Source organism: Takifugu rubripes, chromosome 11 (genome assembly GCF_901000725.2).
Source record: "Takifugu rubripes chromosome 11, fTakRub1.2, whole genome shotgun sequence".
In the NCBI taxonomy this organism is placed as follows: Eukaryota; Metazoa; Chordata; class Actinopteri; order Tetraodontiformes; family Tetraodontidae; genus Takifugu; species Takifugu rubripes.
Window position 1 is genome coordinate 10,094,177 of NC_042295.1, and position 14,433 is coordinate 10,108,609.

At 43.6% G+C, this 14,433-nt stretch overlaps 3 protein-coding genes across 3 annotated transcripts; 2 read left to right on the top strand and 1 right to left on the bottom strand.

Annotated features, from left to right (window-relative positions):
• The first annotated feature begins 1,826 nt into the window (after positions 1 to 1,826).
• LOC115251399 (extracellular calcium-sensing receptor-like) lies at positions 1,827 to 5,178 on the top strand. Its single transcript, XM_029843452.1, has 8 exons — positions 1,827 to 1,867; positions 1,987 to 2,281; positions 2,362 to 2,651; positions 2,735 to 3,030; positions 3,132 to 3,337; positions 3,436 to 3,657; positions 3,814 to 3,937; positions 4,015 to 5,178. The coding sequence occupies exons 1-8, from the start codon at positions 1,842 to 1,844 to the stop codon at positions 4,911 to 4,913; spliced, it is 2,358 nt and encodes a 785-aa protein (XP_029699312.1). The 5' UTR covers positions 1,827 to 1,841; the 3' UTR covers positions 4,914 to 5,178.
• A 607-nt stretch (positions 5,179 to 5,785) lies between these two features.
• On the bottom strand, positions 5,786 to 9,083 carry LOC101075717 (extracellular calcium-sensing receptor-like). The gene is made up of 8 exons (XM_029844145.1): positions 9,019 to 9,083; positions 8,538 to 8,832; positions 8,168 to 8,457; positions 7,787 to 8,082; positions 7,480 to 7,685; positions 7,160 to 7,381; positions 6,764 to 6,887; positions 5,786 to 6,687 (listed from the first exon to the last, which is right to left on the bottom strand). The coding sequence occupies exons 1-8, from the start codon at positions 9,069 to 9,071 to the stop codon at positions 5,786 to 5,788; spliced, it is 2,388 nt and encodes a 795-aa protein (XP_029700005.1). The 5' UTR covers positions 9,072 to 9,083.
• Positions 9,084 to 10,998: 1,915 nt separating this feature from the next.
• Positions 10,999 to 14,401, top strand: LOC101074011 (extracellular calcium-sensing receptor-like). The gene is made up of 9 exons (XM_029843451.1): positions 10,999 to 11,135; positions 11,237 to 11,531; positions 11,605 to 11,691; positions 11,805 to 12,074; positions 12,151 to 12,354; positions 12,430 to 12,705; positions 12,828 to 13,055; positions 13,128 to 13,251; positions 13,321 to 14,401. The coding sequence occupies exons 1-9, from the start codon at positions 11,026 to 11,028 to the stop codon at positions 14,229 to 14,231; spliced, it is 2,505 nt and encodes an 834-aa protein (XP_029699311.1). The 5' UTR covers positions 10,999 to 11,025; the 3' UTR covers positions 14,232 to 14,401.
• Positions 14,402 to 14,433: the final 32 nt, after the last annotated feature.

A 14,433-nucleotide genomic window follows, 5' to 3' on the forward strand; every position in this document is an offset into this window, starting at 1 on the left:
GGCAAGAGGCTAGAATTATTGTTGATTTCCTTCACCGCGAACACCATGGTCATCATCCAGCGGAAGGCTCTGTGGTCAAAGCTGCAGGAATTTTAATAAGGTTATGAGAAGCAAAGCACATGATACATTGTGAAATAGTTAAAATGTGAACAGATCTCACCCACTACAAGTAATGAGCTCAGGTTTGTTGATGTATTTCTGTTGTGATACAGAAGCTGAGTAATGCAGAGGGAAAATGCCTCCAATCATGACATCACCTCGAGAATGCAGAGCTGGACGCTGTGTGTCCACGGTTTTCACACATCGAGGTAAACTGGGGGATGCGTCATTCCCATCACCTGCCTTCAGCCCATTTGTGTCATTCTTCTCTTTTGCAATATGCTGAAGACCAGAAAAGACTGGGACAAAAATGCTAGAAATTGCCCAGAGAAGCAGAGTGAAGCCCCAACAGCAGAGGAACGAGCGGTCCATCATGACCACATGGAAAATACGTGTGTGGAAGAAGAAGCTTCTCTGAGCTTTGAGCCGGAGAAGTTGATGATATAAAACCTTTCATTTCCTGTGTGACAACATTCATTGTTGGATCCACCAATCACGATGAAAGGAGGTGGATTTGCAGCTCAGTCCATGAAGGATAACAGAGGAAACTAGAGTTGAGTTATTTAATTGGTTGTTATCTAATTCAATACTTCTTAGGCCATCAGTTTTTGAAATAGAAATTGCAAAAAATAAAACACCGATAAACTGGAAGTGCCTATTTCACTCTCACTGTGTTGTTATTATTATTGTGCCTTGGCTTCCATGTGACAGTTTGTACATTTCTGCTGTATTAATCTTTATCTGTAGGAGTGCTATCTAGTCATGCTTTATATCAATCAGTCCAACAAAATATAGTGGCAGGATGTAGTTTGGGTTAACCCTAACATGAACCCTAACAGTAACCCTAACCCTAAAAAAATCAAATTTGCAAACCTGTCTGCTGAATTAAATATTCTTCATGATCTTGAATTCAGTCCAATGCAGAATTTTCAGCAGTTCTGTAGCCCAGTACTGCTGGAGGTTGCAACTCAAAGAGAAAAACAGACAAAAAATATGATCTTCAGGATTTCCCTGAATACCTCAGGAATTCATCTTGAGGCTGGGGTCAGTAGAAGAACCTAGACTAGTGGTACATGAACCGTATCAAAAGTGTAACGGTGTAACATTAGCACAACTGTGTGGGGGAGGAAATAGAGTCATTGCATAGTTTCTTAAACCAGTTGTGCAGTACCTGAGTGACAAACTTTGTTTTGTCCATTTGATTTTTACATAAAAAAACAGCCATTTTATTGGAAATTGCCTCGATAGATGTCAATAAATCTCACGTGATGTTATCAGCACTTCATTACAGGTATCATAAAGATATAATAGGAACAACTGTAACTTGTATTTGTTCTAAAGGTTATAACCCTTGGGGAACAGCCAGATAAGGACCACGTAATGTTTTGTCTGACTGATTAATAATAATAAGCTGACATGAGCAGAACCAACACCTCAGTCTATAAAAGCATTTGTGCAGAATGCTCCGAGACATTTTTAGGATGGAGATCTCTGTTCTCTTCCTTTGCTTCATTTCTCTGTTTGATTTGAACTCACCTGGTGACCTGAAGGCTCCTGAGAACAGTCTGAAACAACAGCTTGGACCGAGGGAGGACACAACCGGTGCCGCGGCTCCGTCTGTCAAATGTCGGCTCCAGGGTTCTGCTCGCCTACCTGCTTTCTCAAAGGATGGAGACTTTGTCATCGGGGGGGTTTTCTCCATACACCGCTACACAGTGACGGTGAACCACAACTACACCACCATGCCTGAGCCATTTCGCTGCAGAGTGTGCGGAGAAGAAAATGTTTGATTGTTTCATTTCTGGAGTATACATGATGTTCACATTATGATGCATTTTTTATTTATACCTACACTTGTGAATGTTTGTTTTCTGTCATGATGTGCAGCATCAACCATCGTGAATTGCGACTGTCTCATGCAATGGTCTTCGCCATCGAGGAGATCAACAACAGCACGGAGCTGCTTCCTGGAATCAAACTCGGTTACCAGATCCACGACTCGTGCGCAGCCGTGCCCATCGCAGTGCATGTGGCCTTCCAACTGTTAAACACTCTGGACCCTGTGTTTGTCACAGGTGACAACTGTTCACAGTCCGGTATGGTGATGGCTGTCGTCGGCGAGTCTGGTTCCACTCCGTCCATCAGCATATCCCGCGTCATCGGCTCCTTCGACTTTCCACTAGTGAATATTTTCAACTTTTACCAAAGCACATGAACACGTAATATTAACCTTCACTGTAATGACACAATGTTTAACTACAGGTGAGCCACTTTGCCACCTGTGCATGCCTGTCTGATAAACAGAAGTACCCAAGTTTCTTCAGAACGATTCCCAGTGACCAGTTCCAGGCCGACGCTTTGGCCAAACTCATCAAACACTTTGGCTGGACTTGGATAGGTACTGTGTGCTCAGATTCAGACTATGGTAATAATGGCATGGCAGCGTTCCTGCATGCAGCTCAGAAGGAGGGCATCTGTGTGGAGTACTCGGAATCCTTTTATCGCACCCACCCGCACAGCAGGATCAAGAGAGTGGCTGATGTCATCCGCAGGTCTGGGTAATATTGATCATGCTTCATACGAAAAGTTAATTGTTTGTATTGAGGTAATGTCTGGTGTTGTCATGCTTCTTTAGGTCAACGGCTATCATTGTCGTGGCATTTATTTCTTCTGGAGATATGAGGATCCTGCTCGAGGAATTGTCTCGTGAACCCTCACCACCTCGCCAGTGGATAGGCAGTGAATCCTGGGTAACTGACCTAGACTTGCTGAGGTTCAGCTTCTGTGCTGGAACTATTGGATTTGCCATTCAGAGGTCTGTCATCCCGGGCCTGAGAGACTTCCTGCTGGATCTCTCCCCCTCGAAAGTGGCTTCATCTCTTGTGCTCACTGAGTTCTGGGAGGACTCATTCAACTGCCGGTTGGGAAAAGGTGACAGAAGTTATACCTCTTCTTAATTTACTGTGGATAGATTTTAAATTAGTGTCCAAATCTAATAACAAAGGCTTTCAACAGATCTCCTGTGTTGTCAGTTGCTGTTGCAGGTGAGCGCATGTGTGATGGATCTGAAGACATAATGACTCTCCAGAGTCCGTACACTGACACTTCTGAGCTCCGCATTACCAACATGGTGTACAAGGCTGTTTATGCAATAGCTCATGCCATTCATAATGCAGTGTGTCAGGACACAAATGCTACCACTCGGTGTAGCAAATTCACCACGATTAACCCCAAACAGGTCAAACCTAAAGAATCACCTCTGTCACTACTAATATGGTTTATTACAAGTGTTTCAGCTGAAGTCTTTCCTCTGACTCTCTGTTTCATTCAATTCAGGTTCTCGCTCAGCTGAAGACAGTACATTTTTCACAAAATGGTTATGCTGTATCCTTTGATGCCAACGGGGATCCTGTGGCATCATATGAGCTGATAAACTGGAAAAAGAGTGGGAGTGGGAGCATCGAAGTTGTGCCAGTAGGATACTATGATGCTTCACTGCCAGAAGGCCAAGAGTTCCGTATCTTCAGGGACATCACATGGGTGGATGGCAGAAAGCAAGTACGACAGCCAGAATAATTAATAAGACAGTAATTCAGGCATGAAAACACAACATCTCTGAATTAAAGGCTTTTTTGTTCAATTGTGACTTTATGTAAAGGCACCAACGGCGGTTCTGTTAAAATCTCTTTCAACTGGTGGGTGTGTATGTCTCAGGTGCCAGTGTCAGTGTGCAGCGACAGCTGTCCTCAAGGAACTCGTAAGGTACTGCAGAAAAGAAAACCCATCTGCTGTTATGACTGTGTACAATGTCCAGAGGGAGAGATTAGCAATGTTACAGGTAGTTATCTAGATTTCAAAGACAGCAGGGCTAAATAAATACATTTGTTTAAACTCTACATGATTTTTGTTTCCTAGATTCTCCTGAATGCATCCCTTGTCTTTATGACTTCTGGCCTAACCCAGAGAGAAATGCCTGTGTCCTCAAACCTGTGGAGTATCTTTCCTTTAACGAGGTTCTAGGAATCATCCTAGCTGTGTTCTCAGTCGGTGGTGCCTGTCTGGCTGTTATCACAGCAGCTGTATTTTTCCATCACAGGACCTCTCCTATTGTCAGAGCCAACAACTCTGAGTTGAGCTTCCTGTTGCTCTTCTCTTTGACTCTGTGCTTCTTATGTTCACTCACTTTCATTGGTGCTCCCTCTCACCTGTCCTGCATGCTGCGCCACACAGCGTTTGGGATCACCTTTGTCCTTTGCATCTCGTGTATTTTAGGGAAAACTGTGGTGGTGTTAATGGCCTTCAGAGCGACTCTCCCGGGGAGTAATGTCATGAAGTGGTTCGGTCCACCTCAGCAAAGGATGACTGTTGTGACTTTCACGTCTATCCAGGTTTTAATATGCATTGTTTGGTTGGTTGTCAGTCCCCCGTTTCCAGTGAGAAATCTGACCACGTACAAGGAGAGAATCATCCTGGAGTGTGCGTTAGGCTCATCTGTTGGATTCTGGGCTGTACTCGGGTACATCGGCCTTCTGGCAGCTGTTTGTTTAGTTCTAGCCGTCCTCGCCCGAAAACTCCCCGATAATTTCAACGAAGCCAAAATGATCACCTTCAGCATGCTGATATTCTGTGCCGTCTGGATCACCTTCATCCCCGCTTACGTCAGCTCTCCTGGGAAATTCACCGTGGCCGTGGAGATCTTTGCCATTTTGGCCTCCAGTTTTGGACTCATCCTGTGCATTTTTGCTCCAAAATGTTTTATTATTTTATTTAAGCCAGAGAAAAATAGCAAAAAACACTTGATGAACAAGAAATAATCAGAATGTCTGCAATATATTGGGTGAGTTTAACAACTGAAAGTATGGGTCCGTACAGCAGCAATAGCCCAGTCTGTAGATGAGTGAGCTGTGGGTTTGAGGGTATCTGGTTCAAGTTCCTTTTGGGTACAAAAATTAGGAAACGGACCTGTAGAAGGAGATGTGCAGGGACATATTAAGAACCCCACTATGATATCATTAAGCAAAATACCGAACCCCCAAATGATCAGATTGCCTTGATCTCTCTTCATGATTGCATGTGCATGTGTTCATTGTAGCTTCATGTGTAAACACAGTCATGTCCCCTCTATGCTATTAAAATATGATCTTTTTTCTTAACCTTATTTTTCTTTCTTGTCTTGAACACTACAACACTAATCAAATCCATCCCTCCAATTGTTTAATTTTTTAAATGTTTCATAATATCTAATAACTTCTTAATGCTATTATAATTTTTCAAACCAAACAGGAGTCGAGTGAAACATATTAATCACTTTTGTTCCAAAATAGAGATGTTTAATGGTATTGGTGTTATTCACTTTCTTTAGATTAATACAATCATTTTAATATTGTGGATAATATTCTCAAACCTCAGTGCTTTTGGGTCCAAATTTACTTAAATCCACTCCACACATCCAGCTCAGTTTTGTTGAATTTACATTTTATTTAAAGTCTTTTTCTATCTCACATCCATCTAAAAACATTTTAGATGGATGTGTTTCAAACAAAAACTTTTATTCAAATAATAAAAAGTGATTAATAGAATCAGGACATTCAAAGGACTTTATTGATTAAATTAATTAAAAAAACACCAGGTAGTGTCATAATCGTCATGGCAGAACTACACTACTTCACTTACATTAAACCTTTTATCAGACTTTTTTGTTCATCAAGTGTTTTTTGCTATTTTTCTCTGGCTTAAATAAAATAATAAAACATTTTGGAGCAAAAATGCACAGGATGAGTCCAAAACTGGAGGCCAAAATGGCAAAGATCTCCACGGCCACGGTGAATTTCCCAGGAGAACTGACGTAAGCGGGGATGAAGGTGATCCAGACGGCACAGAATATCAGCATGCTGAAGGTGATCATTTTGGCTTCGTTGAAATTATCGGGGAGTTTTCGGGCGAGGACGGCTAGAACTAAACAAACAGCTGCCAGAAGGCCGATGTACCCGAGTACAGCCCAGAATCCAACAGATGAGCCTAACGCACACTCCAGGATGATTCTCTCCTTGTACGTGGTCAGATTTCTCACTGGAAACGGGGGACTGACAACCAACCAAACAATGCATATTAAAACCTGGATAGATGTGAAAGTCACAACAGTCATCCTTTGCTGAGGTGGACCGAACCACTTCATGACATTACTCCCGGGGAGAGTCGCTCTGAAGGCCATTAACACCACCACAGTTTTCCCTTGAATGCAGGAGATGCAAAGGACAAAGGTGATCCCAAACGCTGTGTGGCGCAGCATGCAGGACAGCTGAGAGGGAGCACCAATGAAAGTGAGTGAACATAAGAAGCACAGAGTCAAAGAGAAGAGCAACAGGAAGCTCAACTCAGAGTTGTTGGCTCTGACAATAGGAGAGGCCCTGTGATGGAAAAATACAGCTGCTGTGATAACAGCCAGACAGGCACCACCGACTGAGAACACAGCTAGGATGATTCCTAGAACCTCGTTAAAGGAAAGAAACTCCACAGGTTTGAGGAAACAGGCATTTCTCTCTGGGTTAGGCCAAAACTCTTCGCTGCAAGGTTCACAGTCTGAAGAATCTGTTGAGATCAATATAAACACAGTTTTGATTAGCCCTGTGATTGATGTTGAAGACTTTGTTTTGGGGTAAATTACCTGTAACATTGCTAATCTCTCCCTCTGGACATTGTACACAGTCATAACAGCAGATGGGTTTTCCTTTCTGCAGTACCTTACGAGTTCCTTGAGGACAGCTGTCGCTGCACACTGACACTGGCACCTGAGACACAGGTGAAAACAAAGCTACACTTGTTCAAGGTCAGAGGAATACGGGAGAGCTTTTCAATTGATTAAGCCAATGTCTTTGAAGAAAAATTGTATTTTAGAAAAATCTACCTATATTTGGTAAACTGGAGTTTCATTTTGTGAGCATGTTATTTCTGGCCAGTTCCTCAATTTTATAAATAAATTAATCTACTTCACTAGTTTCAATATGAGTAGATCAAGGAACATAACATATCTAACAGGTCACGGGCACTATTTTCCCCACACCTGTGTTCTGCCATCCACCCATGTGATGTCCCTGAAGATACGGAACTCTTGGCCTTCTGGCAGTGAAGCATCATAGTATCCTACTGGCACAACTTCGATGCTCCCGCTCCCACTCTTTTTCCAGTTTACCAGCTCATATGATGCCACAGGATCCCCGTTGGCATCAAAGGATACAGCATAACCATTTTGTGAAAAATTTACTGTCTTCAGCTGAGCGAGAACCTAAATTGAATGAAACAGAGAGTCAGAGGAAAGACTTCAGCTGAAACACTTGTAATAAACCATATTAGTAGTGACAGAGGTGATTCTTTAGGTTTGACCTGTTTGGGGTTAATCGTGGTGAATTTGCCACACCGAGTGGTAGCATTTGTGTCCTGACACACTGCATTATGAATGGCATGAGCTATTGCATAAACAGCCTTGTACACCATGTTGGTAATGCGGAGCTCAGAAGTGTCAGTGTACGGACTCTGGAGAGTCATTATGTCTTCAGATCCATCGCACATGCGCTCACCTGCAACAGCAACTGACAACACAGGAGATCTGTTGAAAGCCTTTGTTATTAGATTTGGACACTAATTTAAAATCTATCTACAGTAAATTAAGAAGAGGTATTACTTCTGTCACCTTTTCCCAACCGGCAGTTGAATGAATCCTCCCAGAAGTCAGTGAGCACAGGAGATGAAGCCACTTTCGAGGGGGAGAGATCAAGCAGGAAGTCTCTTAGGCCTGGGATGACAGACCTCTGAATGGCAAATCCAATAGTTCCAGCACAGAAGCTGAACCTCAGCATGTCTGGGTCAGTTACCCAGGATTCACTACCTATCCACTGGCGAGGTGGTGAGGGTTCATGAGACAGTTCTTCGAGCAGGATCATCATTTCTGTAGATGCTGTAAAGGCTACAACCACCACAGCTGTTGACCTGCAGAAAACTCACAAGTATGTGCATCATTTCAAACAAACACAAATACCTTCATGAATCATAAAGCAAAAATAGATCTATACACCTGCGGATGACATCAGCCACTCTCTTGATCCTGCTGTACGGGTGGGTGCGATAAAAGGATTCCGAGTACTCCACACAGATGCCCTCCTTCTGAGCTGCATGCAGGAACGCTGCCATGCCATTATTACCATAGTCTGAATCTGAGCACACAGCACCTATCCAAGTCCAGCCAAAGTGTTTGACGAGTTTGGCCAAAGCGTCGGCCTGGAACTGGTCACTGGGAATCGTTCTGAAGAAACTTGGGTACTTCTGTTTATCAGACAGGCATGCACAGGTGGCAAAGTGGCTCACCTGAAGTTGAACATTGTGTCATTACAGTGAAGGTTAATATTACGTGTTCATGTGCTTTGGTAAAAGTTGAAAATATTCACTAGTGGAATGTTGAAGGAGCCGATGACGCGGGATATGCTGATGGACGGAGTGGAACCAGACTCGCCGACGACAGCCATCACCATACCGGACTGTGAACAGTTGTCACCTGTGACAAACACAGGGTCCAGAGTGTTTAACAGTTGGAAGGCCACATGCACTGCGACGGGCACGGCTGCGCACGAGTCGTGGATCTGGTAACCGAGTTTGATTCCAGGAAGCAGCTCCGTGCTGTTGTTGATCTCCTCGATGGCGAAGACCATTGCACGTGAAAATTGCAGTTCAGCAGGATGAATCCTGAACAAACATGATGATAAAGATCATATTAACACTTAAAGTCAGGGAAGCATAAGGTGTTGCCAAATCATTAAATTTCACAAATAAAGATAATCTGAAAAGTAATAAATCTGCAACTCATATATAAATCACAACACGGAGGCTTTCATCAAAAAATTTCTGTCCCACATTTTAACATCTTCTAACCTCCCTCTGCAGCGGAATGGCTCAGGCATGGTGGTGTAGTTGTGGTTCATCATGACTTCATAGTCATGTATGGAGAAAACCCCACCGATGACAAAGTCTCCATCCTTTGAGAAGGCAGGTAGGCGAGCAGAACCCTGGAGCCGACATATGACAGACGGAGCCGCGGCACCGGTTGTGTCCTCCCTCAGTCCAACCTGTTGTTTCAGACTGTTCTCAGGAGCCTTCAGGTCACCAGCTGAGTTTAAATCAAACAGAGAAATCAAGCAAAGGAAGAGAGCAGAGATCTCCATCCTACATGTGTGTGCAGTCCGTGCCCAGATTGTCACCTTATATATCCCAGATTCAAGCTTGCCCTCCTTACATCATTTCACATCAGAGACTTTGAGGCAGTCATAAAAACTGACCTCATGATCTTTTAATTAACTTTGTTTCTACAGGGTGGGACTGTGAATGTAAAATTTACACAATAAAAACACGTTTTCGTCATCATTTTCTTCTGTCATACATGAAGAGATTTGAAAAGATTGCATTGATCTGGAAATATAACATTCCACTTTAGCAGTATTCAAACGTCACCCAGACAAAACCTGGTTTCTGCATCTATTAACTCTCAAACCCGTTACTGAAGGTAAAATTATATGACTACCACCTGGTGGATGTTATAGTCAAACACATGTGAGTCTCAACTGAATGTGATTAATAGTGATTATTAGTTTTAACTGTACATTATCAGTTGTTATAACATGATTAAAAGTACTACTAGCATTATGTTTAATGCTTACTACATTTACTAAAATATATGAGGAGTGAGGATCTTCAAGATTGTTACAGTGTATTTGCTCTTTGACTTTGTAGCCTTTGCAGACACCCACCAGAAAATAAGAATATAAATTCTTTTTTCTACCTTTGTTGGTTTGTTTCAGGGCTTTTGTGATTCTTGGTAATAAAGTATTATAAAGGATTATTTCATTGTTGAAATAGTGCACATCCAAGTTTATGCACTGAGTAATCTTGCATGGAGCTTTAACATGGATGCACTGATATAAGTGACACTGAACTGCAGAATATAGGAAGTATGTTGACTCAGTTGTTTCTTCACCAATTTCAATATATCAGCAGAATAATTGTCCTGCAGTGTCAAATGTCCCGATTTACTGTGGGAACCTGGAGATTTTTATGTAACTAGTACTCATGGATGGACTGACCTCCTGATCTATGGGTGTGTGTTCCTACCAGTTACTACTGGGGATCAATATTTCACCTCCAGTCCAAAGCTTGTCTGTTTTGGTGCTTTTAGGCTTTGTTGCAGAAAATTTGTGCTTAGATTTGACTCCTCTTTTGCTGCCCAAACATCCCTAACTTATCAAGGAATGACCTCCACCTGACCTCTGTCGGTGTGCATTGGTACCTGGCACCGACAAGGTTGCAGCAGAACCTTTAAGTCCTGTTTGTGGCGAGGTGGGACCCCAATGGATCAGACTTTTTTGTCCAGCACATCCCATAGATGCTCCACTGGAAGAGGCCACTAGGAAATCTTGTGTCCATGAAAGAGTGAACATGGTCTCCAACAGCGCTTAGGTAGGTGGCAAACTTACATCAACATGGATGGCAGAACCAAATGTAAATATTGGTAATCATGAAGGCCCTTTGACATGAAAAAAGACACTTCTAAATGCTGATAACTTTCCACTTCAGGGAACGGGGTTTGCATTATTAAACTCTGTAGATGTTTAAAAAAACGGCCTGCCCCTGAACAACTGCCAGCGCCCTGATGGGTGGTGTAGAAGGTGACAGTGCCTGCTAGATATAAAATGATGTCAGCTAACGATGTACTCGTGTCTGAAGGTAACAGGGCAAGAGTGGAGGGCAGATATGGGGACAATCCTAGATCTGCTATTACTCCTTTACTTCTGCATTCATTTGACATTTTTCCTCTCCTTTCTTTTTGCAGAGGCTTTTGCGGATTTGCCCTACTGTAGATTAAGGAGACAGTTTGATCTGAATGGGATGCACAAGCCTGGTGACATGATTCTTGGCGGGCTGTTTGAAGTCCACTACACCTCTGTCTTTCCAGATTTGACTTTCACCTCAGAACCCAATCAGCTTGTCTGCCAAGGGTAGGCCTCTTCATAATACAGCAAAGCAGGTAAATCCATTTAGATATAACATATCAGTAATTGGCAACTCCTGTTTTTGTGTGTGTACGTGTGTGTTTTAGCTTTGACCTTGCAGGGTTCCGACATGCCATGACGATGGCTTTTGCCATTGATGAGATCAATAGGAACATCAGTCTGCTACCTAACGTGACTCTGGGATACAGTCTGTATGACAACTGCGCGACACTTGTAATAGGATTCAGTGCTGCGCTGTCAATGGTCAGCGGCCAACAGGAGCAGTTTCTGCAGCAGGAGAAGTGTTTGGGAACTCCTCCAGTCCTGGGGATTGTGGGGGATTCCTTCTCCACCTTTTCCATCGCCACATCTGACGTGATTGGTTTATTTAAACTGCCAATTGTAAGTTTCAGTTCAGTGACAGTTTGACTCCTTCTCATTGTGAAACACAGCATGTGGGTCTGTTTGATTTTAGGTGAGTTATTTTGCCACGTGCTCCTGCCTAAGTGATCGTCAGCGGTTTCCATCCTTCTTTAGAACAATCCCAAGTGATGCCTTCCAGGTGAAATTCTGTCTGACACATGACCATAATGATGTTTTCAGATAGAGTGCAGTAGCAATAGAATGCAAACAGTGCAGGATGCCTGTAAATTCACTAGAAAACGCTGTGCTCAGGTGCGCGCTGTGATCCAGATCCTGAAACACTTCCGCTGGTCATGGGTGGGACTGCTGGTTAGTGACGATGATTACGGGCTCCACGTTGCCCGATCATTCCAGTCTGACCTGACTCGGTCTGGCGGAGGCTGTTTGGCTTACTTGGAGATTTTGCCCTGGGGTTACAACCCAGGAGAGCTGACGCAGGTTGTGGAAGTGATGAAGAAATCTACAGCACGCGTTGTCATCGTGTTTGCACATCAGATCCACATGATTCAACTTATGGAAGAGGTGTGTATCTCTCGGTCGGTCTGTTTGTCTGTCTCTCTGTCTCTCTGTCTGTCTGTCTGTCTCTCTGTCTGTCTAGGTGGTAAAGCAGAATCTGACTGGTCTGCAGTGGATCGCCAGTGAAGCTTGGACAGCGGCTGCCGTGCTCCAGACCACTGAACTCATGCCGTACCTTGGTGGCACTCTAGGCATCGCCATCCGTCGAGGAGAAATACCAGGGCTCAGGGACTTTCTGCTGGGATTGCACCCGAATCTGCATGAAATTAGCAACAGAAACAGCCTGGTAAACTACAGGGTTGCAAATAAAAAACAGCCAGGAATAATTTTTCGATTTGAGGAAATATGGTATGTGTTTTAGGTGAGGCAGTTCTGGGAATACACCTTCCAGTGTCGCTTCGCTCCAGCTCCAACAGGTTGGGTGGAAGGTGGAGGCTTGTTGTGTACTGGAGAGGAAGAACTGGGGAGAGTGCAAACTGAATTTCTGGATGTTTCGAACTTGAGACCAGAGTACAACATTTATAAGGCCGTGTATGCTCTGGCACATGCTCTTGATGAGATGCTGCACTGTGTGCCTGGCAGGGGGCCTTTTGATGAGCACAGATGTGCGACTTTAGAAAGTCTGAAGCCATGGCAGGTGTGATAACCATTTATAGAGCTTCTGTTTATAAAATTAATGGGAACAATCGATCAAAAGTACATGGTGTAAGGTTTTAATGTCATCATTCACAAACAGAAGTTCTCCTCTGGTCTTTCTAGCTTATGCATTATTTACAACAAGTCAATTTCACCACAGCATTTGGTGATGAAGTATCATTTGATGAAAATGGCGACGCCTTACCGATATATGACATCATGAACTGGCTGTGGCTCCCAGATGGAAGAACTAAGGTTCAGAATGTGGGTGAGGTCAAAGGGTCTTCGTTCAGAGGTGAAGAACTCACAATCCATGAAGATAAAATTTTCTGGAACTTTGAATCCAAACAGGTTGATACAATATTGTTCAGTCAAAGGCAGTTTTAAATGTTGCATATTAACTGTGGCTTGATTTTATTTCAGATGCCACGGTCAGTCTGCAGCACGAGCTGTCTTCCAGGGACCCGGAGAGTCAGAAAAAAAGGACTGCCTGTCTGCTGCTTTGACTGTCTTCCTTGTTCTGAGGGGGAAATCAGCAACACAACAGGTTGGTGTTTGATTTCAAACACTATTTTGGGCACATTAATCTCAAAGCTGCGTCCATGTTTTGCTTCAGACTCCATGGAGTGCACCAGTTGTCCTGAGGACTTCTGGTCCAGCCCCCAGCGGGACCACTGCGTTCCCAAGAAAACGGAGTTCCTCTCCTACCATGAACCTCTGGGTATCTGTCTGACAGCCGCCTCCTTGTTGGGAACAGTGATCAGCGCGGTTGTGTTGGGCATCTTCATCCATCATCGCAGTACACCTGTAGTACGGGCCAACAATTCCGAGCTCAGCTTCCTGCTCCTGGTGTCCCTTAAGCTGTGTTTCCTCTGTTCTCTGCTGTTCATCGGTCGTCCCAGGCTGTGGACGTGCCAGCTGAGACACGCAGCATTCGGGATCAGCTTTGTGCTCTGTGTCTCGTGCATCCTGGTGAAAACCATGGTGGTCCTGGCTGTCTTCAGGGCCTCCAAGCCAGGAGGGGGCACCACTCTGAAGTGGTTTGGTGCCGTGCAGCAGAGAGGAACAGTTCTGGGTCTCACATCTGTTCAAGCAGCAATTTGCACTGCATGGCTCGTTTCTTATTCACCAGAACCACATAAAAACACTCAATACTACAATTACAAGATAGTGTATGAGTGTGTTGTCGGGTCTCCGATTGGGTTTTCAGTATTAATGGGTTATATTGGATTACTAGCTGTGCTTAGCTTCCAACTAGCCTTTTTGGCAAGGAATCTCCCAGACAATTTTAACGAGGCCAAACTCATCACTTTCAGCATGTTGATCTTTTGTGCAGTGTGGGTGGCCTTTGTTCCTGCTTACATCAACTCTCCTGGTAAATATGCAGATGCTGTTGAAGTCTTTGCTATCCTAGCTTCTAGTTTTGGACTTCTGGTAGCACTCTTTGGTCCCAAATGCTATATAATACTTCTGAGACCGGAAAGGAACACAAAGAAAGCCATCATGGACCGTGATACTAGAAAATGATATATTTTAAAAGATCCTGTCGTGTTTTAGCTGTACCATCAGAAACATCATATTTGTCTTTTAAAACCAACTGAAATTGCAGTTCTTGTATTAGTCTCTCAAAACCACCTCCCTGTCATCTACTAATATAAGTACTAGTTAAATAAAGTTGGGGGAAAAGCTTTTATTTATTTATCTGTGTATTTGTTTATGCATTCATAAC

Bases quoted from the DNA above. Each gene is read 5' to 3' on its own strand.
- LOC101075717 (XM_029844145.1), bottom strand. From the start codon at position 9,071: ATGATGAACCACAACTACACCACCATGCCTGAGCCATTCCGCTGCAGA. The intron at 8,833-9,018 runs GTTAGAAGATGT...ATGTTTGTTCAG, and splicing joins CCATTCCGCTGCAGAGGGAG to GATTCATCCTGCTGAACTGC. The intron at 6,888-7,159 runs GTGTGGGGAAAA...CCTGTGTCTCAG, and splicing joins GGGTGGATGGCAGAACACAG to GTGCCAGTGTCAGTGTGCAG.
- LOC101074011 (XM_029843451.1), top strand. From the start codon at position 11,026: ATGCACAAGCCTGGTGACATGATTCTTGGCGGGCTGTTTGAAGTCCAC. The intron at 11,136-11,236 runs GTAGGCCTCTTC...TGTGTGTTTTAG, and splicing joins AATCAGCTTGTCTGCCAAGG to CTTTGACCTTGCAGGGTTCC. The intron at 13,056-13,127 runs GTTGATACAATA...ATTTTATTTCAG, and splicing joins GGAACTTTGAATCCAAACAG to ATGCCACGGTCAGTCTGCAG.
- LOC115251399 (XM_029843452.1), top strand. From the start codon at position 1,842: ATGCCTGAGCCATTTCGCTGCAGAGT. The intron at 1,868-1,986 runs GTGCGGAGAAGA...CATGATGTGCAG, and splicing joins GAGCCATTTCGCTGCAGAGT to CATCAACCATCGTGAATTGC. The intron at 3,938-4,014 runs GTAGTTATCTAG...TTTGTTTCCTAG, and splicing joins AGAGATTAGCAATGTTACAG to ATTCTCCTGAATGCATCCCT.